General features: G+C 37.8%; 1 protein-coding gene across 1 annotated transcript in view; it reads left to right on the plus strand.

The window, feature by feature from the left end:
* Window positions 1-22,318, plus strand: part of CPO (carboxypeptidase O) — a 70,465-nt gene extending 48,147 nt beyond the window's left edge. Inside the window, 7 exon segments of the mRNA XM_007190614.2 lie at window positions 7,021-7,120; window positions 9,250-9,363; window positions 12,812-12,922; window positions 14,057-14,147; window positions 15,319-15,500; window positions 21,179-21,263; window positions 22,056-22,318. Of these exon segments, the coding sequence (XP_007190676.2) occupies window positions 7,021-7,120; window positions 9,250-9,363; window positions 12,812-12,922; window positions 14,057-14,147; window positions 15,319-15,500; window positions 21,179-21,263; window positions 22,056-22,318 (946 nt within the window).
* The last annotated feature ends 438 nt before the right edge of the window (window positions 22,319-22,756 follow it).

The following is a 22,756-nucleotide window of genomic DNA, read 5'->3' on the forward strand; positions in this document are numbered from 1 at the left end:
TCCACTCCAATTTTTGCCCCAGACTAACTGTGCGACCTCAGCCTGTCCCTTAGCTTCACAGACAGTCTGATTTCAGATATATAAAGGGAGTCCAGGATCTATGTGATGCTTAAAGTTGTTTGGACATCGCCATCTCACATTTTCCATTAGTTTACTTGGTTTCATATAGATACTGCATTTATTTTCTCTTCTGAGATTCTTATAGATCAATGGCAAAGACTTACGTAGGTCACAGGGCTTTGATTGAAAAAAAAATTAACTTATTTAAAAATATCACAGGCCTTAAAATTTACACATCCTTTGGCCTAGTATCCCTGATTCTGGAAATTTACACTGAGAAAGCAAACTATGGAAAGAATTATATGCACTGGGATATAGCTTTATGTACAAAATAAACATGATATTAAATATTATAATATTTGGAAACAACCTAAATGCCCCATATTAAGTATGCAAATGTCAATATGTGACATATGACAATGGGATATTATTTATCCATTAGAATAATAACTATGAAAATTTTAATAGCATGGGGAAAGACACGTTTTATGCTGAAAGAAAGATGCAGAGCACAAAATGTATCAAAATACTTAAAAAAATAAAAGAAAAAATATGTACCAAAATGGACATTGTTCTCTTTGATTGATATTTTTTTTTCCTTTCCCTCAACTATTCTTCATTTTACAAATATTCTACAAAGAAGATGTATAAAACTTTTGTTTAAAAAAAATGATGGCCAAGCCCAGGTTAAATTATGGAAGTGATTTGGCTCAATGGGACTCAGGCAAGATGGCTTCCAGTGGACAGCTGCTCATGACTGCACTTGAGGGAAACATTTCAAATCTGCTAATCCTGCTCCTTATTGACTATTTTCATTATTATTTACTGATGTAAAATAATGTCCACTTTTATATGGCTCTTACCAACTCAAAACATAGATTAGCTGCAATTTTTGATACTCTTTATTTACTATGTGTGATGTAATACTAGTCCAGAAAATCTAACAAGGATGACAAGCTTTGTAATCTCTCCCTTGATCATTTAAGAAGGTGGCCTGTTATATATATTGCATACTCCCAATAGAAGTGTAAATCTGTAAATCTGTAGAATCATTTGGGATCGAACACTATGAATCAAATGCCTTGAAATCGTTCATGCTCTCTGACCTACTAGTCCCATTCCTGGAATGTAACTCAAGGAAATAATCAGAAATGAGCAAAAAGTCATTAACTCCAGAATTATTTACAATAGGATAAAACCAAAAAGGGAAATGGCTTTAATATCCAGCATAGATGACAATATTTATGTACATGATGCTATGAAATATATACTTACTGTCAAACATTATGCAGTCATTAAAAATAATGTTTATAAAGAGTTTTTATTGGTTTGAGAAAATGTTTCTTGTAGAATATATAATAAAAAAGGAGGGAATACAAAATTATATATAGGTATAATCTGCACTGTGTTTATGAAAAAAATATGCACAGATAACAGACTGAAAGGAAATATGCCAAAATATCAACAGTGGTTAACTCAGGGAGGTGGGATTGTGGAGGATTATTCCTTCCTTCTCTTTTTAATTTTTCTCCTCTCCATACTTCCTAAAATTTCCACTTATAAGCATATGTTAATTTTGTAAGAAGGAAAAAAAAAACTTTGAAAATACATTACTATCATGAAATATTCATGTAACTGTTTCCTAAGTATTTAAAATTCAAAATTTGCCTCAATATTCATTAGGTCTTTTTGCCTCTTTTTACATTCCAGTCAAAATTTCATCAGGCAATCTTTGATGTACAGTATTTATTAATAATGTACCACCAAAGCATCATTTTCTCTGTTAAACATTTTATGAATTCCTATTCAAAAAGAATACACAAAGTACAATAATCTTTTCATTTGGTCGGTGAGATGAGACTGGTGGTAATTTGAGGGATTAGCCAGCTTTTTCCTTCCTTCTCTACATGTATTATGCATCACCCAAGTAATTGCCTAGAAACAGGGAACAGCCTTTTCTAGGTTTACGGTTTAAACGTTGTTTGAACTAAGTATTTGGGGTTTTGAGGTTTAAGCATTGTGTTTAATTTCATGTTAAAATGATATCAGGGTTTTCACTCAAATCCCATACGGTTCACTTTTTTTTTTTTTTTTTTTTTTGCATATTATATGGACCCAGTCATTCCGTGCTGGACTTAGGAGGCATCATACACATTTTGCAGACATTAGCTGGGGGAACGCCAAATGTTGGTGCTTGATGGTGCCCAGTTACCTTTAATTTATTCCCTTCCCTATTGTGAAATTGCCTGGGAATACCAGCCCAATTGAAACAGGAATCCACCAGCTGCCAGGACTGCTTTTTAGTGTAGTCACTTTCCTACGGCACTGAGTAGATGACGGTGATAGAAAGACCTGAACATTTGCTGAACTACGTGAAGAAAGGAACCGCGTCGCTCTGAGCAGCCACTATCCCTGGTCCCAATGCCGCGTGAAAGCATCTCCAATGATCTCATTTCCTGGCAGGACAGCCAGTGTGAGGAACGAGAAAGAAGGAAGGGCTGAAAAGACTCTTCTCATTGGCTTTATTTCCTCTCCTCTCTCCATTCTGAAAAAGCACTGAAACTATTTCCCGACGGATTTATAATGCTGATACTTATTTTGCTTTCTATGCAGTCCAAATCAGAGATAGACAATTTATAAAAATAGGCTAATAAATATTTTATGCTTATTTTCTAGAGTATAGTAAAAGTATAATTTAGCCTCTGTAACAAAATCTTCAGAAAAAAATAAAAAAACAACACCCTGGGATAATAGTTTTTACCTTAAGGATTGTTGTTAGAATTATATGTAGGAATATATATATATATGTATCATATGATATATATATATACCTTAGAACAGTTCTGGCATGTATAATTGCTTATAAAATGTTGGTTGTTATTATTACTGGCTATACTTCAGTTTGGAATTCTCCCTCTCCTGTCCTCAGTACATTTAGTGCACCGTTTAATTGGTAATCAGGCTCTAGCTTATCATACCTCACGTTTTATTATTTGATGGTGAAGTTATTTTGCTTTTCATGTGTTTATGTCTCACTTCCTTAAGTGGGTTTTAAGCTCTGTAAGAAAGAAATCTATGTTCTATTACTACTACTATTATCTATTATCACTTTTGCAAAGAGTACCAAGTGCCGATTGGGTTGTTGAATGAATTAAGTAAGATAACAATGCAAATGCTTTGATTGGTGCTTAGAATATAGTGTCCAATAATGGTTAACTAGTGTTATTATAATAGGTATATGTTTGCTGATTATTTGATAAGCACACAAAATGTACTCCTGAAATTTTATGTGTAAATTGAATTTTTTTGAATTTTAAACACACCAAGGGATGTATGTATTTTCCTTATAAAATGATAATATGTTTTGTAAATAATCAGCCTCAACATATTACACCTGTATATATTTTTATATTGAAATTTCTCTTCTGAAGCACTCTAGCTTACTTAAAAAAAATAAAATAAATGATAAACATTAGAAACGAATCCCTGAATAACATGGAAAAGCATATTGCTCAACTATTACAATTTTAATGACATTTGTTTCTTGTTATCTCCTTCTAAAATTCATTTCATTGTTTTAACTAACTATCTATACAATCCTATATCATGAGTTTTCCTTGGACAAGCTAAACAAAGTAAAATTCATTTAACAATAAAACATTCACAGTTTTGAAGATAAAAAGCTTCTGCTAAATTCAGATTATTATTATTAATATTAGTAACAATTAAAGTCATGGAATTTTGTAGAGAAATTGATTTCTATTAGAGTGGGTGATTATGGTACATGGTGTTAATTGAACAGATTAAAAAATTAAAATGTAGTCAATCCAGTTACTGGAGTTATGTAGATGTGAATGGAACTTGAGTTTTAATTAATTCTATCAAAATATTTTGTAGTTTGGTATTGTTTGAAGATAATACCAGTTAGATGGCTAAATTATTCTCCATGTAATTTTTATTTTCAATGTTATTGCAGCAAAATAGGGTTTTTACTTAGCTTTGTTTTGAACTACTACTGTGTTTTAACATTTATTAAGGGTTAACTAGGTTCCAGAAATTTGCTTATTTTTAAACATAGATTAACTTATTTAATCTTCATAAGAATCCTTTGGTAAGGTGTTATTATTCCCATTTTACAGACTAAAAAATGAAGGTTTAGGGAAAGAGTAAATATAATACCAGAATGTTCAGAGAGAAAAATGTGGGAAAATAGATGAAAGTCATTGAAACATTAGCTAATTAGATCTCTAACATGTTTCCTTGTCACTATCCAAAAGTTTACACCTCAGCTTCTCCAAAAGCTCACATTCTAGTGCTATTAACACAGAAATCACTTCAAATATATTTATTGGGTAAATGAATGATCAGTTGGTATGCTTTCATAATGAAAATATAACCCTACTTTTTGCTTAGGTAAAGTCTTTTAGCGAGGGAATTAGAACATTTATCAAACATTTGTGTGGCTTAGAGATAGAAGACTAGTTGTATGACTTACTAGCTCTGTGACTGTTTGCAAGTTACTTAATTTCCCTTGGCTTCAGTTTCCTTATTTGTAAAACATGGATGATAACATTTCACAGGGTTGTAATGTGAATAAATCATATAATGTGCATGATTGTGCTGGCACAATATCTGGCATAAAGGCGAGGCATTGAATAGCTTTATTAAACGGTTTGTCAAAATATAGACCATAAATAGTAATCTAAATAGACCAATATGTATTATAGAAATTGAATCAATAATTAATAACCCTCCAAAACAGAAAGCACTAAGCCCAGAGGGTTTAACTGGTGAATTTTATGAAACATTTAAAGAAAAAGTTATACTGATTCTCTACAATCTCTTCCAAAAGATAGAAGCAGAAGGAAAACTTTTTCATTCATTCTTTGAGGCCAGCATTACCCAAATACCAAAACCAGGCAAAGACATTACAAGGAATAAAAAATTATAGACCACTATCTCTCATGAACATAGATGTAAAAATCCACAACAAAATATTAATAAATTGAATCAAAAAAAGTATTAAAAAATTATACACCATGTCCACTGACGGAGATTTATCCCAGATATATATGCAAGGCTAGTTTAACATTTGAAAATTAACATAATCCATTACATCAATAGGCTAAAAATAAAAAATCACATGATCATATCAATAAATGCAGACAAAAACATTTGACAAAACCCAATAAATGGTCCTGGAACAACTGGACATCCACACAAAAAAAAAGTGAATCTAGACACAGACCTACATACTTCACAAAAAATTAAGTCAAAATGGATTTTAGAACTAAATGTGAAATGAGGATAACTTAGGAGAAAACCTAGATAACCTTGGGAATAGTGATGACTTTTTAAATACATCACCAAAGGCATGATCCATGAAGTAAATAACAGATAACCTATACTTTATTAAAATTAAAAACTTCCTTCCTTCAAAAACCAACGTCAAGAGAAGGAGAAGATGAGCTCAAAGTGAAAGAAAATATTTGCTAAAGATACATCTGATAAAGGGCAGTTATCCAAAACATACAAAGAACTCTTAAAGCTCAGCAATAAGAAAAGAGGCAACCTGATTTAAAAAATGGACAAAGGACATGAACAGACACCTCACCAAAGAAGATATGCAAATGGAAAATAAGCATAGGAAACATTGCTGGAGGAAATGCAAAATGACACAGTCACTTTGGAAGACAGTTTGGTAGTTTCTTACAAAATTAAACATACCCTTGCCATATGGTCTAGCAGTCATGCTCCTTGGTATGACCCAAATAAATTGAAAACTTATGTCCACAAAACGCTGCACACAGGTGTTTATAGCAGCTTTATTCATAATTGCCAAAACTTGGAAGCAACCAAAATGTCATTCAGTAGGTGAATGGATAAATAAACTGTGGTATTCCAGACAATGGAATATTATACAGTGCTAAAAAGAAATGAGCTATCAAGTCATTAAGACATGGAGGAAAGTTAAATGCATATTACTAAGTGAAGGAAGCCAATCTGAAAAGGCTGCATACTGTATGATTCCAACTATATGACATTCTATAAAAGGCAAAACTAATGAAAAGATCAGTGATTGCCAGACCACAGAAGATTTTTAGGGCAGTGAAACTCTTCTGTATGATACTATAATGTTAGATACATGTTACTATATATTTGTTCAAATCCATAGAAAGTATAACCAACAGTGAACGCTCATGTAAACTATGGACTTTGGGAAATAATGATGTGTCAATGTAGGTTCGTTTATTATAAAAAATGTACCACTCTGGTGTGGGATGTTGATATTGGGGGAGGTTGTGTGCATGGGGGTGGGTGGGGGGTGGACAGCAGGTATATGGGAACTCTCAGTATTTTTCATCCAATTTTGCTGTGAACCTAAAACTTCTCTAAAAAAGTAAAGTTTATTTAAAAAAAAAATAAACTTGCATAAAGATTCTTACAATTATTTACAGTATTGTGGTTAATATTCCAGGCTTTTCAGTCAGGCTGTCAGGGTTTAAATTCTAGTAATACTTTCCCTGTGACTCAATTTCTTCATCTCTGAAATGGGGATAATAAGAATATCTTAAAGTTTTTGAGAGAAGTAAATGAGATTTAAATTGCTTAATCCAGGCAGTATCTCGCAGTAAGTTTCAGTTCAATAAATCTTAGCTATTCTTTCTTACACAAATTTAAAAGTGTGTTTATCTACAACATCTTGCTGAATTATCCAAGGCTCCCTGCAAAGTGGGAATGGCTGTCCTCAACCTGCAGATGATGAAACTGCAGTTCAGAGGGACTCCATGGTACCCAAGGTCTCACAATTAGTAAGCTGCAGAGGCAAGACTCCAACACTGACTTTTGTCCTCAAAATGCTGTGCACATTGCTTTCTACTACCTTTTTCATCAACCTTCCAACCCTCATGTTATCCTGGTTTCTTCATCGCTTTTTGTCTGTATTTCTTCCCTTTGCAGATCTGTAGCACAACAGAGACAAGAAGCTGTGGATAAGGTAGTGAGTCCATGGAGGATCCTGGAGACATATTCCTATAACAGATACCACCCCATGGGGGAGGTGAGCATGGACACGTTGGTGGGAGAGTTGGTGGTGGTCACAACCTACTTTAGGATGGGCGAGGGATAGTTCACTGTTAATATCCATAGACTAGAGAGCCTCAAAATGGGCGGTTGAGGTTTGCCTGTGCACTGAGGTCAAGGGGTTCCCAAACATCACCCCCTGACCATCACCATTAAAGATACAAATCCTAGTGATATGAAATAAAAAGGCAAAACAACAAAAAGAAAAAAGAAGAAAAGAACACCCCAACCAGTTTTGTTAGTGTAAATGTGGATCAAAATTAAACGTTACTCTTGTTAATCAAGTCTTTAGCTGGTTTAAGCTGGGCAGGGCCAATGCGTATATGGTTGTGGGACATGGGTGGTGAAGCCTTCTGATTGAATCCTATTTAGCCAAAAGAGTGGTATTTTCAGTAGGATGCAGGGAACACAGGCAACAGCTCTCAAAAGGGGAAAACTTTTTTTTCAAAGAAATATTTGTATTGCTACTAAGATAAGTTTAGTGGTTTCTAAATCTGGATACCGTAAAAAGTATATATGTATATATGTAGTGTGTGTGTATGTGTGTGATGTTATGTAAAACTTCTTTTGGAGTATAAATTTCTAAAAATAGAATTACTGGGTTAAATGATATGCACATTAAAATTTTTGACATAAATGCACAAGTTGCCCTCCAACCAGGCTTTACCATTTATTTCCTTAGTATTGGGGAATATATTAATATTTTCCAGAATTTTTTTCAAAAAGTACAAGAAAGAATTTACATTTTCAGGACTTCCCTGGCAGCCTAGTGGTTAAGACCTCTCCTTCCAATGCAGGGGGTCTGGGTTTGATCCCTGGGCAGGGAGCTAAGATCCCACATGCCTCAGGGCTGAAAAACAAAAAAAAACCACAAAACAGAAGCAATATTGTAACTAAATTCAATACTTAAGAAAAAAAAAGAATTTACATTTTCTTCTGTAACAATCACCCCAAAGTACTGAAGTTTCTTAGATTTTTTTTTTTTAAACAAGATCCAGTAAGACCCATGAGAAGTATATGTGCTGGTATCAGAGATGAGTCACACCTGGCTTGGCCACTTGCTCTGTGACCTTGACCAAGACAGTTAACCTCTTTGTTCCTCAGTTTCCTTATACATGAAAAAGGAATAGCAGTACCTATCCTGCAGCTTTGTTTGAGAGTAAATGAAATAAACTACACTTCTACTGATTAAGCAATAAATGAATGATAGCTGCTGCTGTGATACGCTGCTATTTGTATGTCTCCCAAGACTCAAGTCACCTGCATCTGATCCAGTCCCATCACAGAAGAATACACAATACCCATGTGAGGAGTTGTTAGTCTCTTCCCCCACTTAAGTATTATTACTGTTATAATAATGTATTTTATCTGTAGATATTCCATGCTAAGATGAATGTCAATTGAGACACAGAAATTTTCAAATAGAATAGTTGTTATGCCAAATTAATTATTATTATTTACCATAACTCTTGTCATTCAGGTATTTCCATGATACAGAAATTGAGTGTGGGAGGTATCATGCCACATGTCAATGACGTCTTAATATGTCTTATGCTTGTGAATTCCTTATTTCATTCTCCCTTAAAGAACCCCAAGTTATTAACTTGGTCTTGATTGAGAAATTTCGCTGTCATGTTCTGTGAAGGGCATACACAGGCTCTTCTCTAATTTTGGATCCATGGACATTAGCAAAAGATATTTTGGGGATTCATAAAGACTAAAGAAGATCCCACAAAATAAGCTGGACCTGAAATTTCTGGCATGATTGAGTGCCACTGCAAAGTCCGGAAGTCTGATGGCCATTTGAAGGCTGTGTGATTGTACAATGTTTCAGAAGCGTTATACTGGATTGTTGAAATTGATAATTCTCAAACATTTATTTGTAAAGTTCAACAGGGTGTCCTAAGCCTGGGTGGCAGAGTAGATCTTTAAAGAATATGGGAGGAGGGGCGGTCATAATTCATTAGTTTAGTCTTCTAGTTTGTGTGCTAATAAAGAGCGAAGAGTTCAGAATTCAGTATCTTGATGAAAGAAGCAATTATCTTAATTTAGAGGCAAGCAAAGGATCTTCTTATTGATAACCTCAGTCCTCCCTGGCTGTTTCAGATCTATCAGTGGATGAGTGAGATAAGGGAGAAGTACACGGAAGTGGTGACATAGCATTTCCTAGGAATGACCTATGAGAACCGGCCCATGTATTATTTGAAGGTGAGTGAGAAGGCTGAGAATTAGAGTCCCATTCAAGGATATTTATTTACTATCCAGCGGCTCTAGTCAGAAATATAGACAAGGTTAAAAGAGGCAAGACAGAGAGACTTGGCTTTTCCAAAGTCTTAATTTTAAGATTCAAAACTTGGTGGGGAGGGATAAATTGGAAGATTGAGATCGACACATGCACACTACTATGTATAAAATTGATAACTAATAAGGACCTACTGTATAGCACAGGGAACTTTACTCAGTACTCTGTAATGACCTATACGGGAAAAGAATCTAAAAAAGAGTCCAAATACATATATCCATATGTATTTGTATAACAGATTCACTTTGCTGTGCACCTGAAACTAACATAACATTGTAAATCTATTATACTCCAATAAAAATTTTTTAAAAATTAAATACTTGTAAATGCTTACATCTTAATCATGGGGGTGGAATCATGTTCTGGAGTAAAGAGAATTTGGAATGGTTGGGTGAGACCACGGGGGTAGGACTTAAAAATAAAGTCCCAGGGCTTCCCTGGTGGCGCAGTGGTTGAGAGTCTGCCTGCCAATGCAGGGGACACGGGTTCGAGCCCTGGTCTGGGAAGATCCCACATGCCTCAGAGCAACTAGGCCCGTGAGCCACAATTGCTGAGCCTGCGCGTCTGGAGCCTGTGCTCCGCAACAAGAGAGGCCGCGATGGTGAGAGGCCCGCGCACCGCGATGAGGAGTGGTCCCCACTTGCCGCAACTGGAGAAAGCCCTCGCACAGAAACGAAGACTCAACACAGTCATAAATAAATAAATAAATAAATAAATAAATAAATAAATAAAAAGAATGTGAATTTCTAAAAAAAGAAAAAAGAAAAAAGAAAAAAAGAAAAAAAATAAATAAAAAATAAATAAAGTCCCAGAAGTAAGAACTTATCCCTTAGTTTTCTTCACGCTTGGCCTCCCTCGTCCCCGCTAAGACTGAGGAACTTAGAATCGTGGAGGGTGGCTGGACAGGACCTTAGACATTCTGGCCGAGAGGTTTCCAGCTTGTGCTCTGTGAAGGCCTGGGTGCCTCCGGTGGTCCCACAGCAGAAGGGGGATGGGGTGGGGGGCTGCGTAAGGGAGAAATCCCCAGTTCACTTTTCATATGTATTTTGAGTTTTTACAAAATTTTCTTTTTTAACACATTTTTTTTCCCATAAAAATGTTTGAACATCATGGACAACCTTTATTTTTGATTCCTTCATTTTATAAGGAAACAAAGACCCAGAGAAGTGAAGTGACTTGTACGAGGTCACACAGCCAGACTGTAGCATAGCCAGAGGGATAACCCAATCTCCAGGCTCTCTCCCTTTTAACATGTGATACGATGAAAGGTGTTTGAGACTGAATAACCTCTTTTCCACAGGGCCAGGCCTTCTTGGCTCTCAGTTTTAGACCAGTGATTTTTCAATCCTGGCTGCTTAATACTGATGCCTGGGCCCCATCCACAGAGATTCTGAGCTAATTGCTCCAGGATGGGGCCCAGACACCTTTTGAAAGCTCCCTAGGTGATCCTACTGTGTAGGCAGGGTTGACAACAACTGCACCTAACCAGGGGTTTTCAAAGGGTGGTCCCTCGACTAGCAGCATCAACATCTCCTGGGAACTTGTTAGAAATGCACATTCTTGGGGGTCTAACTACAGATCTACTGAATCAGCAACTCTGTGGGTGGGCCCAGCAATCTGCGTTTTAACAAGCCCTCCTCCAGGTCATTCTGATGCACTCTCAAGTTACAGAAAAACAGTGCATTTCTAACAAGTTCCCAGGTGGTGTTGATATCACTGGTCCAGGACTACTCTTCAAGAACCACTGCCAAAGTAGTTTGACATTAAGAATTAGCATTACTTTGTTTGCTGTAGACATGTTAATTTACAAAGCACATCCCCAAACTCAAGAATTACTTACAACTACAAAAAAATCTCTTGGCTCTGAAATAGAATTTACCCCGGATCCGAGTGGGTAACTGGTTGATATGTTAAGAGTGGGCCACCTACCAACCTGATTTTTCCATAGGCCGTCAAACTGAGTTGAGTCAGCCAAAAAGACCTCTAAACATCCTTTGCCTAGGACATATTTTAAAGAATAGAATTGACACGTAATGAGGAGGCAATAAAGATAAACATATGGTCATATACATAGACTCATAAATAAAAGGGGTAATTACAAGAGAGAATTAAGGTAAAGGGTAGATTAGGAATTATGCCAGGAGCTTTGAAAATGGGTGAGGCTAAAAGGGAAAACTTCCTTGAATATGATGAATCCAGCCCGTATTTATTTCAATTCATAAGTTTCTCATAGATATAGAGGGAGAGCCTTCATCAGCCCAGCTCCCAAGAGCTTTCAATGAATAGCATGAGTCCAGGCCATTTACAAACTGAAACAAGATGTGACTGTTACAAACATGGGCATGTTCACAGCTTCTTCTCGACCAAAGAGAATCCATAATTGCCAGGTTAATTCCTACCTACCCCACCTCTGAAAGAGGAGGGGATCTTTCTTTCTTGAGTGAGGCTGACCTGATATACAAGAACAACAAATGGGGAGAGGAGAAAGAAGATTGGGTCAGCTAGAACTGCAGGAGTCTCTAAGGAAAGAGGAATATAATGAATGTAATAAGTATTGCAGGAGATTACGCTGTCTCTTATTAATCTCTTAGATTATTGCTGTCTCTTTCTAATAGTCTTGTGCAAAATTTCTATCACTAGGACCCCTAGTTTTTTACCTGCAAAAGATGTATGAAATGACTACTTCAACGCAGTCATGAAGACCACACTATTGTGTGGAGTAAGAGATTAACACATGGAAACTACCTAGCACCGTGAATTCTTGCATATTACCTATATCCCTCCTTTGAGGGAATAAGAAAACTTTAAAGTTAATATAAGATACTTTTTGTGTCAGTCTTTTCAGAAACCCAAACATAATTCAACCCACAAATTATAGTTCTCAAAGTGTGGTTCCTAGACCCATAGCATCAACATAACTGGGAACTTGGAAGAAATGCAAATTCTGGGTTTCCACATTACCACCTCATACCTGCTGAATTGGGGCTGGGGGTGGAGATGGAAGGTGGGCAGGCTGTAATTTAAAAAGTCCTCCTGCAAGAAAAGCCATCGCAGTGAGAAGCCCACGCACCACAAGGAAGAGTAGCCCCCGCTCGCCGCAACTAGAGAAAACCCCAGCGCAGCAATGAAGACCCAACGCAGCCAAAAATAAATTTAAAAATTTTTTAAAAAGTCCTCCAGGTGATTCTGATGCATGGTGAAGTTTCAGAAAGACCACCATGACAAACAGGACAATTGAGGCAGGATTGGATGGCAAAGGTTGGATGTTCAGTCACCACTTATGATTAAGTTGAAATTGTTAGAAAATTAAGAGACAAAAGACCTCTTCCCAGGATCATTCCAAATGTTTCTCTATTAAATATCCAGATTCTACAGAACTATAAATACAACTCAAGGGTAAGAAGTCTCCTTAAAAACCTGGACTTCTATGTGCTTCCGGTTCTTAACATAGATGGCTACATCTATACTTGGACAACTGTGAATACATTGAGTTTGGTCCTGGGATGGGTTCATGAACTAGATCTTGACTCGGGTTCATTTTTCTGACCTCAGTCACTGCAGCTATAAAAATGTTTTGTAGTCGTGTAAAGGAAGAAACTTCATTTGGGATAAAAATCAACATTTTTAAGTCAACGACCTAAGTCAAGTTTAGGATTGAGGAGGCTTAAGACCTTTTTTGCAGTCTAGAGCTTGTTGTTTGTTTTTGACATATTCCCAGTTTTTCAGCCAGATTCAATGTTTCTCCAACACCATCTCCTTAAAATTTGTGGATTGCCTGCCACATGATTAGGATTATGCTGGTATAAAATTCCTATACTACCCTGTATCCTTATATCAGTTCTAGAAGCATGAAGCGCACAAATGATCTATAAATACTAACCCAACCTTCATTTTTCATGGTGGTCATGCATACGGAGGGGGTTGAGGAGGGGAAACATCTCATAAAGATTTTTATTTAGTGACAACTTCCTCTTTAAAAATGTTTCTAAATCATACCACTCCATAATTAAGAGCCTCTGTTTCCAGAGACTATGAATTCCTCCCCCTCCCCCCGGCTCCCCCAGCCCTTCGTGGGACCCCTTTCTCTGTAACAGCCTTTCTGGCCCGGTATGTGAATCAAGCCCTTCCCTCCCAGCTTGTCTGGCGAAACAGGTCTTTATCCCTATGTCTACTCATCAGTCTTCTGCTTCCAGAAATGTGCAGAGACCATCTCTGATGCACCTGGAACAGCCTTTTCCCATCTGCCAAGCTATTTCCCTTTCGTCCTTTATCACTTGGACCTAAAATAATGACTCTCTGAAGCTTTTCCTGATTAAGCAGATCACGTCCACCAGGCACTGTTAATCTGCTCATGAGGGAAAGGCCAAACTACCCCTCCAATTTGATGGTTTACACGTATGTACACTTTGGGTTGTACAGATGTTTCTGTTATTGGGGGTTGCTAGCCCATCTGGGGACTAAAAATTATATGCACAAGCTTTGTAATGTTGAGGCAATTCTTCCAGACAATCCTAAGGAAACATTTTTCATGTTCGAGGACCACCCATCCTCATTAATACTGTGATTTATGAAACCTTAGAATGGCAACTTCCCTATGTTCCTCTGTTACAGGATCGGCTTTGGAGGAAATCCCGTTCATCCCATAATAATGGCATGTGTTTTGGGACAGATCTCAATAGAAATTTCGATGCATCCTGGTGTAGTTAAGTACATGCTTCGCAGATGAATTGATGAATAATGACAAAAAAAAAATGGAGCAGAGAAGCCAGAAAAGAGGTGAATTACTAGAATTAGTACTATTTATATATATACCTTTTGAAATAAACATCTAATTTTGTACAGCTTTCTGGATTTCCTGGTCAATGTCATTCCCTCTAAAGAGGTGATACTATCTATACAGTAAGAACCGCAACACTATAATGCAGGACTCTTTTCAAGTGAGACTGGCTAAACACAAGGGCAAAGAAGACCTAGACCACTGTGAATATTTTTGAAATCCATCACTTTGTTTTAAAATATACGAATGTTATAAAGAAAAATCAGAGAAGTATCCTTGTAAATTATTTTACAGCAGGAGGGCAGAAGTAAACAAGGCAAACATTTTCTTCTCCTTAAGGCAGTTTCATGTTTCTGAATCTCAACAAGTCCACTGGATTGGAAGCAAATAGAGGTAGGGATGGTTAAGAGCAGTCTGGTTAAAAACCAGATGGGAAAGGTTAACATTCAGACTTGGCGGCTCTGTGGTCTTGCAAAAATTGCTTCATCTCTAGGCTTTAGTTTTCTCTTATTTTTAAAACATGGCTCAGAGTAATACCGTCTTATCAGTAGGTTGTTGTGGAGATTCAATGAGATGCCACACAGGAGGGGCTTAGCACAGTGCCCTGCATGTAAAAGGTGCTCTGTTGATAGTCCTTATTATTACTGGTGAGAAGGACAGACTACAAAATAGCTTTTTTTTTTTTTTGTCCTTGCAAAATAGCTCTAATGAGACTCAAGCCAGTAAGACAGCAAGAGATATACTTAGGGCAACAAGACTATAACAGAGTCTGACCCTGGAACCCAAGAACCGGTTCCCAAGCATTTGTTTCAGGGCCCACCAAAGGTTTAAGTGAAAGATTACTGAAAATGCCATTCCGTTTTGCATCTTCTTTCCCGGGCCACATAAGCAGGGGTCTGCTTCTAAATCTGCACGTCAGTCCTCCTGCCTTTCTGAGTTCCTCCTTGAATCACTTATTTTAGCAGGACAAAATTAGACAAACAAAGGCAAGCCTTAATTCCACGCACAGATGCCCTGAGCAAGGCTGACTCCTTGACCCTGGTCAGTGCTAAACGGAGATCATGATGCCTTCCTTGGGGTTTCCTGTATATTTCAGGTATCGGTGCATCTCACAACTGCCAAGGACCCATGTCTGAACCAGAGACTAAAGTTGTTTCCAGCTTTTTCGAGAGCGAGAAGGAGAACACTGCCTGCTTCCTGGCCATGCACTCTTACGGGCAGCTCATCCTCGTGCCTTATGGCTACACCAAAAATAAATCAAGTAACCATGAACAACTGGTAAGACCATTGTGCCAGAGCCTTGAGAAGCTTCAGCACGACCCTGCCTTCCTTTTCCTGATTTCCATTTCTAGGGTTTTGGATCCAGCCCCGCTTTTGTTCCCTTTGCTTTTCCTTATTTCCTTTCTCCTGCTTTTCACACCTTGCCAGACGCCTGCTGGGAAGGCTTCAGGTTAAATGCTGCTTTACCTGCATTAATTAACTACCTATTTCAAAAAGTGTCAAGTTGGGAGACATCTTAGGTATTCGTGTATAATATAAATGAGATGATTATGTTAATAATCTGCAGGAATGCGCTTTCATTTCTGTAAATTCTCTTGAAGCTCCGTTCAGCAATTATAGCTTTTGAACCGTGCTTTAAAGAACTTCCCAGCTGTTAGTGGAATATGGCATATCTAAAATAACACGGCTAAATAATATCTGCTCTCTTCTCTGCTAAACACAATGCTTTATTTTCTTCTAAACTCTGCCTCTAGTATTTGCCTAGGAATATTTGTAAGGGGAAGCGCCAGTGAAATTCAAGCCGGGGCTGGGAAAGTCTGCTTTGTCTTATCGGGGTCCTTCTCTGAAGCTGTGTTTACCCGAGCCCTGGTGGGCAGAATTATTGAAAAGGACTGGGCTCTTTGCCTTTTTGTGAACCTGAGAACAATAGACCTAAGTCAAAGAACGGGTCAATTTAGAATTGTTGTAGTTATTTGTTATCTTTTCTTAAAAGTTATTTTTTCAGTTTTTAATTGTGGTAAAATATACATAACATAAAATGTACTGTCTTAACCATTTTTAGGTGGACAGTACAGTAGTGTTAAGTATATTCACATTATTGTGCAACCAATCTCCAAAACTTTCATCATGCATCATTGAAATGTCTCTCCCATTAAACAAAAAATCCACATTCCCCCTTGTCCCTGGCAACCACCATTCTACTTTCTGTCTCTATGAGTCTGACTGTTCTAGTTACCTCATATAAGTGGAATCATACAGTATCTATCTTTTTGTGACGGGCTTATTTCACTTAGCATGAAGTCTTCAAGCTTCACACCTGTTGTACCATGTGTCAGAATTTCCTTTTTTTTTTTTAAGGCTGAATAATATTCCATTGTTATGTATATACCACATTTTCTTTATGCATTCATCCATCAATGGTCATTTGAATTGTTTCCACCTTTTGCCTATTGCAAATAATACAGCTATGAACATAGGTGTACAGATACCACCTTGAGATCCCACTTTCAATTCTTTGGGGTACATACTCAGAAGTAGAATTGCTGAATCATATGGTAATTCTATTTTCAACTTTTTGAGGAACCATCGTACTACTTTCTACAGCAAGTACACCATTTTCTATTCTTTCCAATAGTGGACAAGAGTTCCAGTTTCTCCACATTCTCACCAACACTTGTTATTTTCTGCATATCTTTAAAAAATGTTTTTAAAACAAGCTCCTCATTATCAATAAATGCTGGGCTGGATAGGGACTAATCTTGCTCTGTTCTTAAGATCACAGAACGCTGGTGGCCCATTGGCTCTGTCATTCCTCTTGTCCCTCTCCCACTGGAACATCACCCATAAAACACAGGTCTGGGCACTAAAAGAAAAACCACTATAGATCTTTGCTGAAGGCAGCCCTTCCCCCCAGCAGTCAAAAATATCTGTCAGTACCCCAATATCTTTCCTGCAATTGTTTTCGAACATTTGTACTACGTGATCATTTTGCAAGAGGTGGAGAGAACATTTACCTATAACTTTAAAAATTACAAAGAGATTTTATGGCCATTACTTCATCTGATCCTCATGACAATATAATAAGCTCATTTTGGAGATGTAGAAATTAAGACCTTGAGTTAATTATATTTCTAAAGTCCCTGTAGACAGTAAATGTTGGAGTCTGGGCTTGGAACTCGTGTCTTTGGACTCCAGAGGCCACATTCATCTGACTACAGAACACTGCCTCTCTGTGCTCAAGAAGGGTTTGCAACTTCTGGAAGCTGTCATCGACTTAGATGCCCAGTCCACTGTGTCCTATATCCTCCTCATTTCTGTGCCCAGAAGTTCTATTTCTTCAGTAAAGAAATGTACAGAAACAGAGATTTTAGTCAAGAAGCCCAGAACCCTCCTTACTTCCCAATTCCTGTGATATTTGCCATAAATGTTTACTTTCTGCTTAAAGGATTCTGTGACAAATACAAATGAACCACCTAAGTCAGGCCATTATAGATATTTGATGGGACAGGCCTTCTACCAGCAGAAAAAAGAGGCCCATATACTCCAGTATTTTTCTAGAGAATTTCATTTCCTTTTTTGGTTCAGGAAAACAGTTACTACATCTCCGTTTTTGCAAGGTTTGTATTCAAATGTCACCGGGTCTTGGGCTGCTGATTGGCTGTCTCATTAGAGCCCTCTGGCCACAGAGAGGGCACTGACATTGCCGCTACCAGAAGGTGGAATTCTAAGATGGGCATTACTGGCCATCCTCAATACTCTATGTAGAGACTGGAAAATTGAATTGAGAAAGATTGCTTCAATTCTGTATCTCTTACAGCCTTAGGTGTTGAAGAGTTAGCATAACATTCATCACTAAGACTTTTCCATAAAAAGACTGAAAATGTTGCCACCATGTATCAAACTCATAAAAGCTAGTTAGCAGTGTTTTTAGGTTCTTAGTGATAAGCTTTGATAGAGTACACAAAGATAGAATCACACCAACTGTTCAAGGAGTTTTCCATTTCTGGTATATTTACAACCACCAGAGACTAGTAATTAATCTCTATGTATTTACAAAACCAAAAATTTGTAGAAATCTTCATAAATATTATACTGTATGATAGACAACTTGGCAATCACTAAGTAGGGGAAACAGAACTATATACACCCTCATTCTAAACTGCTCTGGAAATTAGAATAGCTATAAGAAATCTAATGTTTCAAATGCTGATATTCTTTCCATTGGAACCCTTTCCATATCAACCCTTGTATCCTATTCCAAGCTTCATCCTCCCACAACATGCCAGGGCCTTAATCAATCTTTCTGAGTGCTTGCCTGTGAATATATGTCTACAGGAAATTCTCTGGGCCCAGTGAAGAAGTTATTAAGCAGGCATGAGGTCTTTAGCAATGTAAATTATACACTACTAGCAAAGGGTTTTTATTATTTTGACTAGAAAGAACCTTTAGGCTGAGAAGAAGGACAGCAGAGCAATTGGCTCTCTATGACCTTGCAGTATAGTGTCAAAAGGAGAGAGAAGAATAATCAGGAGTTTGACCCTTTGAGATAGAAGGCAGAGTCTAGGGGAATCTTCATTTCATCTTCTCAGAAAGGACCAAACCCATAAGCTAATGATCACAACTCTGTGCTTATCATATATGTTATATTTCTTACTCCTATCTACTTGCCCATGGTAATTGCTGGCGGAATCATTAAAAAAAAAAAAAATCAAAAGTTCTTTTGTCAATAAAGAAGAGGAAACTGGTAGACTCTTTCCCTCCCCACAGCCAACATTTGAAGAAAGGGAGCAATATAAGATAAAATAAGTGAAGGTTGGCAGTGGGAAGAAGAATCATGATCTGGGGTGAGCTGCAGGAAAGAAAAAAGAATGCAAGAAACCATTTGAATAGAAAATGTAGCCTGAAGCTGCTTCATGTAACCCAAATTACAGTTAAGACCAGTTAGCATGGAGTTTCATTCAAAGAAACACAGAAACACATGGAAATTAAAAATAATTAAAAGCAATTCATATCTCTACCAGAGACTCTCAAAGAACTTCAAAAAGGATGTACTTGCTATTTCTTAGCAATTCTTTCTCTAGGCTTCATGCTCTTAATTTCACTCACACACAGCAGCTACCCTGAATCCTTTCTCTCCACTCTTCATTCTTATTTCCTTACTGGAATTTCTCTCTCTAGGAATCCCCTTTCTGACTCTCCTTTCCTTCTTATAATTCCCCCTTCTTTCTACAAACAGCTCTTGTACATCTTCCCAGTGTAAATGATTAAAACCAGCTTTATTCCTTGTAGTTCTTTAGCCCTTTCTGCCCATCATCTCAGTTCTGGACAACACAAGCCCAGCAACTAGGGAAGACACAGAATCTCTTTTCAGGAAGAGAAGGAGAAGGTAAAACTCTTAGTAGTGAGTGGAGAGGAGGCAAAAAGCTTACAAATATGTTTAATGTTGAATCTTAGCACACACACAGAAAGTGCAAAATACTACTGCTGCACAGGACCCCATAACCACTTATTACCTCTCCTAGTCTTCCTTTTGAATTTCACTGTGCCTATCCCCACTCTACCCAGACACCACCTTGTCACACCTTAGGATTCAGTCAGACAATACAGGACCAGGAAAAGAGAGACAGAATCTAAAACTTGACCTGTCACTGGTCAGGGGAAGAAGTCAGGGGAGCTGATGCACCTGTAAGTGTAGTCAGGCTGCCCTCAAGGGTAAAGCAATGGTGGATCCAGGCAGGGAGTGGCCAAGGGGATTTTGGTGGTGTTTGTATAGACCCCAAGGGGAAGTAGTGGGATACACCATCGGGTGGGTAGAATATAGCATTAGGGAATCTAGGGTAGGGAATACTTAGACTATCAAAAGGGTATGCAAGGAGATTTATCAGACAGTCAATAAATATTGCCAATATACTTGGACCTCAGTTAGTGACTCTGATCTCAGGAAAGGGTCTGAAGAGAGCAAGGCTGAGACCTTAGAAATCATCTAGTTCTGAGGGATTTCCAATTCAGTAAGGTGACATGGGAGTACATAGAGGGAAGTGTGTCATTTTCTGCTCTGAAAATCTATGAGCCTATGAGAGATAAGTATCAAATACCTTTAAGGAAAAATAAGAGGGAAGTAATAAGAGAAGCATGAGCAAAGGGCTATGGGAGAAAAAAAGTGGGGAGAGAGAATCCACTTGGGGTGCTCAAGAAATGCCTATGGAGAACTTAGCATTTGAGAAGGTTCTTTGAAGTTGCATAGAATTTCAACAGAGAAGAGGTAAGGCATCCCAGGTAGAGGAAATATCCTGAGAGAAGGCAGAGAGGCTGAGGAACATGGGGCATGTCTGAGCAACTGTGGGAGAACTTGAGTTTGACTGTAATCTAGGGTGGGATCTAGAGAATATGGTGTTGGAAATGTGGGTTAGATCCCTATTGTAGAGGATCTCAAATAGTAGACAGAGAAGTTTATACAAATGCAGTGGGTAACTGAGAGTTATTGAAGGTTTTCAGCAGGATCATTATCATTGTCTTGCTCTACAAATGTTCACCTGGAAGTCAGGGAGATCAATTGGGATTAAGGATTGTCAAGATGAAGGAAAACTTATTAGAAGATGAAAGCAGTCCATTTCAGAGTTAATAAGACTGAAATAGGGTGATGGCATTAGAAATGCAACTTGGTAACTGTTTGAGAGAAGAGTCAAAGATAATTGTAGGAATTTACATGTTGGGGGCACATGATAGGCCAGAACTATGAAAATCAAAACAGCCTTATTAGTGGGGGAGATGATAAAATTGGATTTGAGTATGTTGAGTCTGAAGTATCAGAAGACTACCCAGGTATAGATGTTCAATGGGAAGTTAGAAAGATGGTCTGGAACTCTGAGGATGGATTTGGACAAAATAGCAAATGCTCTGAATTGTTGGATTTATTTTTAACACCAAATATCTGTCTCTGCATTTCCCACCTACAGATCCAAGTTGGACAGAAGGCAGCAAATGCATTGAAAGCAAAGCATGGAACCAATTATAGAGTTGGATCTAGTGCAGATATTTTATGTAAGTATCTTTTTTTCACCTCTTCAATAGTATCTAAAGCACAAAAGAATTCAGTGGACTTTGGAGACTGGAGTGGACAGGATAGAAGAGTTCCTCGGATCAACAGGAAGTTGTACAAATCAAAATGACCAGGGATAAAAGGGAGTCTGTAAAAATCCAGAATTGTGCTCTCTAGGGATAAGGGGTGAGCTAAAAGCAAAAATTAATACACTGGCTCAGACCAGTACTCACTCTGGCTTCACTTAAAAAGAACTGGCAGGGAGAAGGCACAGGAGTTAACAGGAAAGATATTTTCCAGTGACCCTTGGTCGGTTGATTCAGTTCCCAGAGGACCATCAGGCAAAACAGGTGGGGCCTGGAGTTTAAAAAAGGATTTAGTTGAAAGGAGAGTGCATTGCTTTCCCCATCCCCAAGCACCACCTCCTCCACCCACTGAAGGACAACCAAGATGATATTTTCCTAATATTTTTCCTATTGGTCATTTTGTTTCTGTTCCTTTACATGTCAGTTGAATCTTACCTTCCAATATCAGATTGTCTTGTCTTTGATTCAGCTGAGAAACTTTAACCAAACCTCTGCTATGTGCCAGGCATAATGCCAGGTATAGTGGGGATGGTGAGTGGAGACAGAAGCTGAAAATATCAAGGAGAGAGAGAAGGCAGCTATTCATAGATCCTAATATGAAAGAGTTGATTTATTTTGTTGGGTTGAACTTTAGTCCCTGAAATGGCTGTAGAAATCTGTCCTTTCACAGAACAACTTCTAACTCTTCCTCCATGTTTTCATTTGTAGATGCCACTTCAGGGTCTTCATGAGACTGGGCTTGGGACATTGGGATCCCTTCCTCATATGCATTTGAGCTGAGGGACAATGGTACATATGGGTTTGTCCTGCCAGAAACTCAGATTCAGGCCACCTGTGAGGAAACCATGGAGGCTGTGCTTTCAGTCCTGGATGATGTGTATGAGAAATACTGGTATTCAAACAGTGCTGGAAAGGTGACATCTACTGCTGTGGTGCTGAGCTTGCTGAAGTCCTTCATCTTTCTTCTGTAGGTGCATCCTACCTAGGTCTGCTCAGCCCCAGTGACATGGATATGGCTGCATGAGAGGTGTTTTAGGCTATGGAGGAACCAAATAATTTAACTAGAAATGCTTTCTATTTCAAAAAAGATGAATCATCTTTGCATTTTAATGTTTGTTCTGCTCGTAATTAATTGTTATTACTTTAGTAGACTTTAATATTAGTTAGTGATTGGTACAATAATGCCACAAACCAAACCACTCTATAATTCAGTGACTCACAAATCTATAGGTCAGCTAGGAAGTTCTGCTGATCTTGGCTGTGTTCACTTATATATCTGTGGTTTGTTTCAGGGCAGCTGCCCCAGGGTCTAGAAAGTGTTTTCCCATCTAAATTCTTTGAAAATTTTGCTCATGCCTGTGACCCAAGTTCACTCTTAATTTTGTGTAATCATGTTAGTAGTGGCATTC

This window comes from Balaenoptera acutorostrata, chromosome 8, assembly GCF_949987535.1.
Source record: "Balaenoptera acutorostrata chromosome 8, mBalAcu1.1, whole genome shotgun sequence".
Lineage (NCBI taxonomy): Eukaryota > Metazoa > Chordata > Mammalia > Artiodactyla > Balaenopteridae > Balaenoptera > Balaenoptera acutorostrata.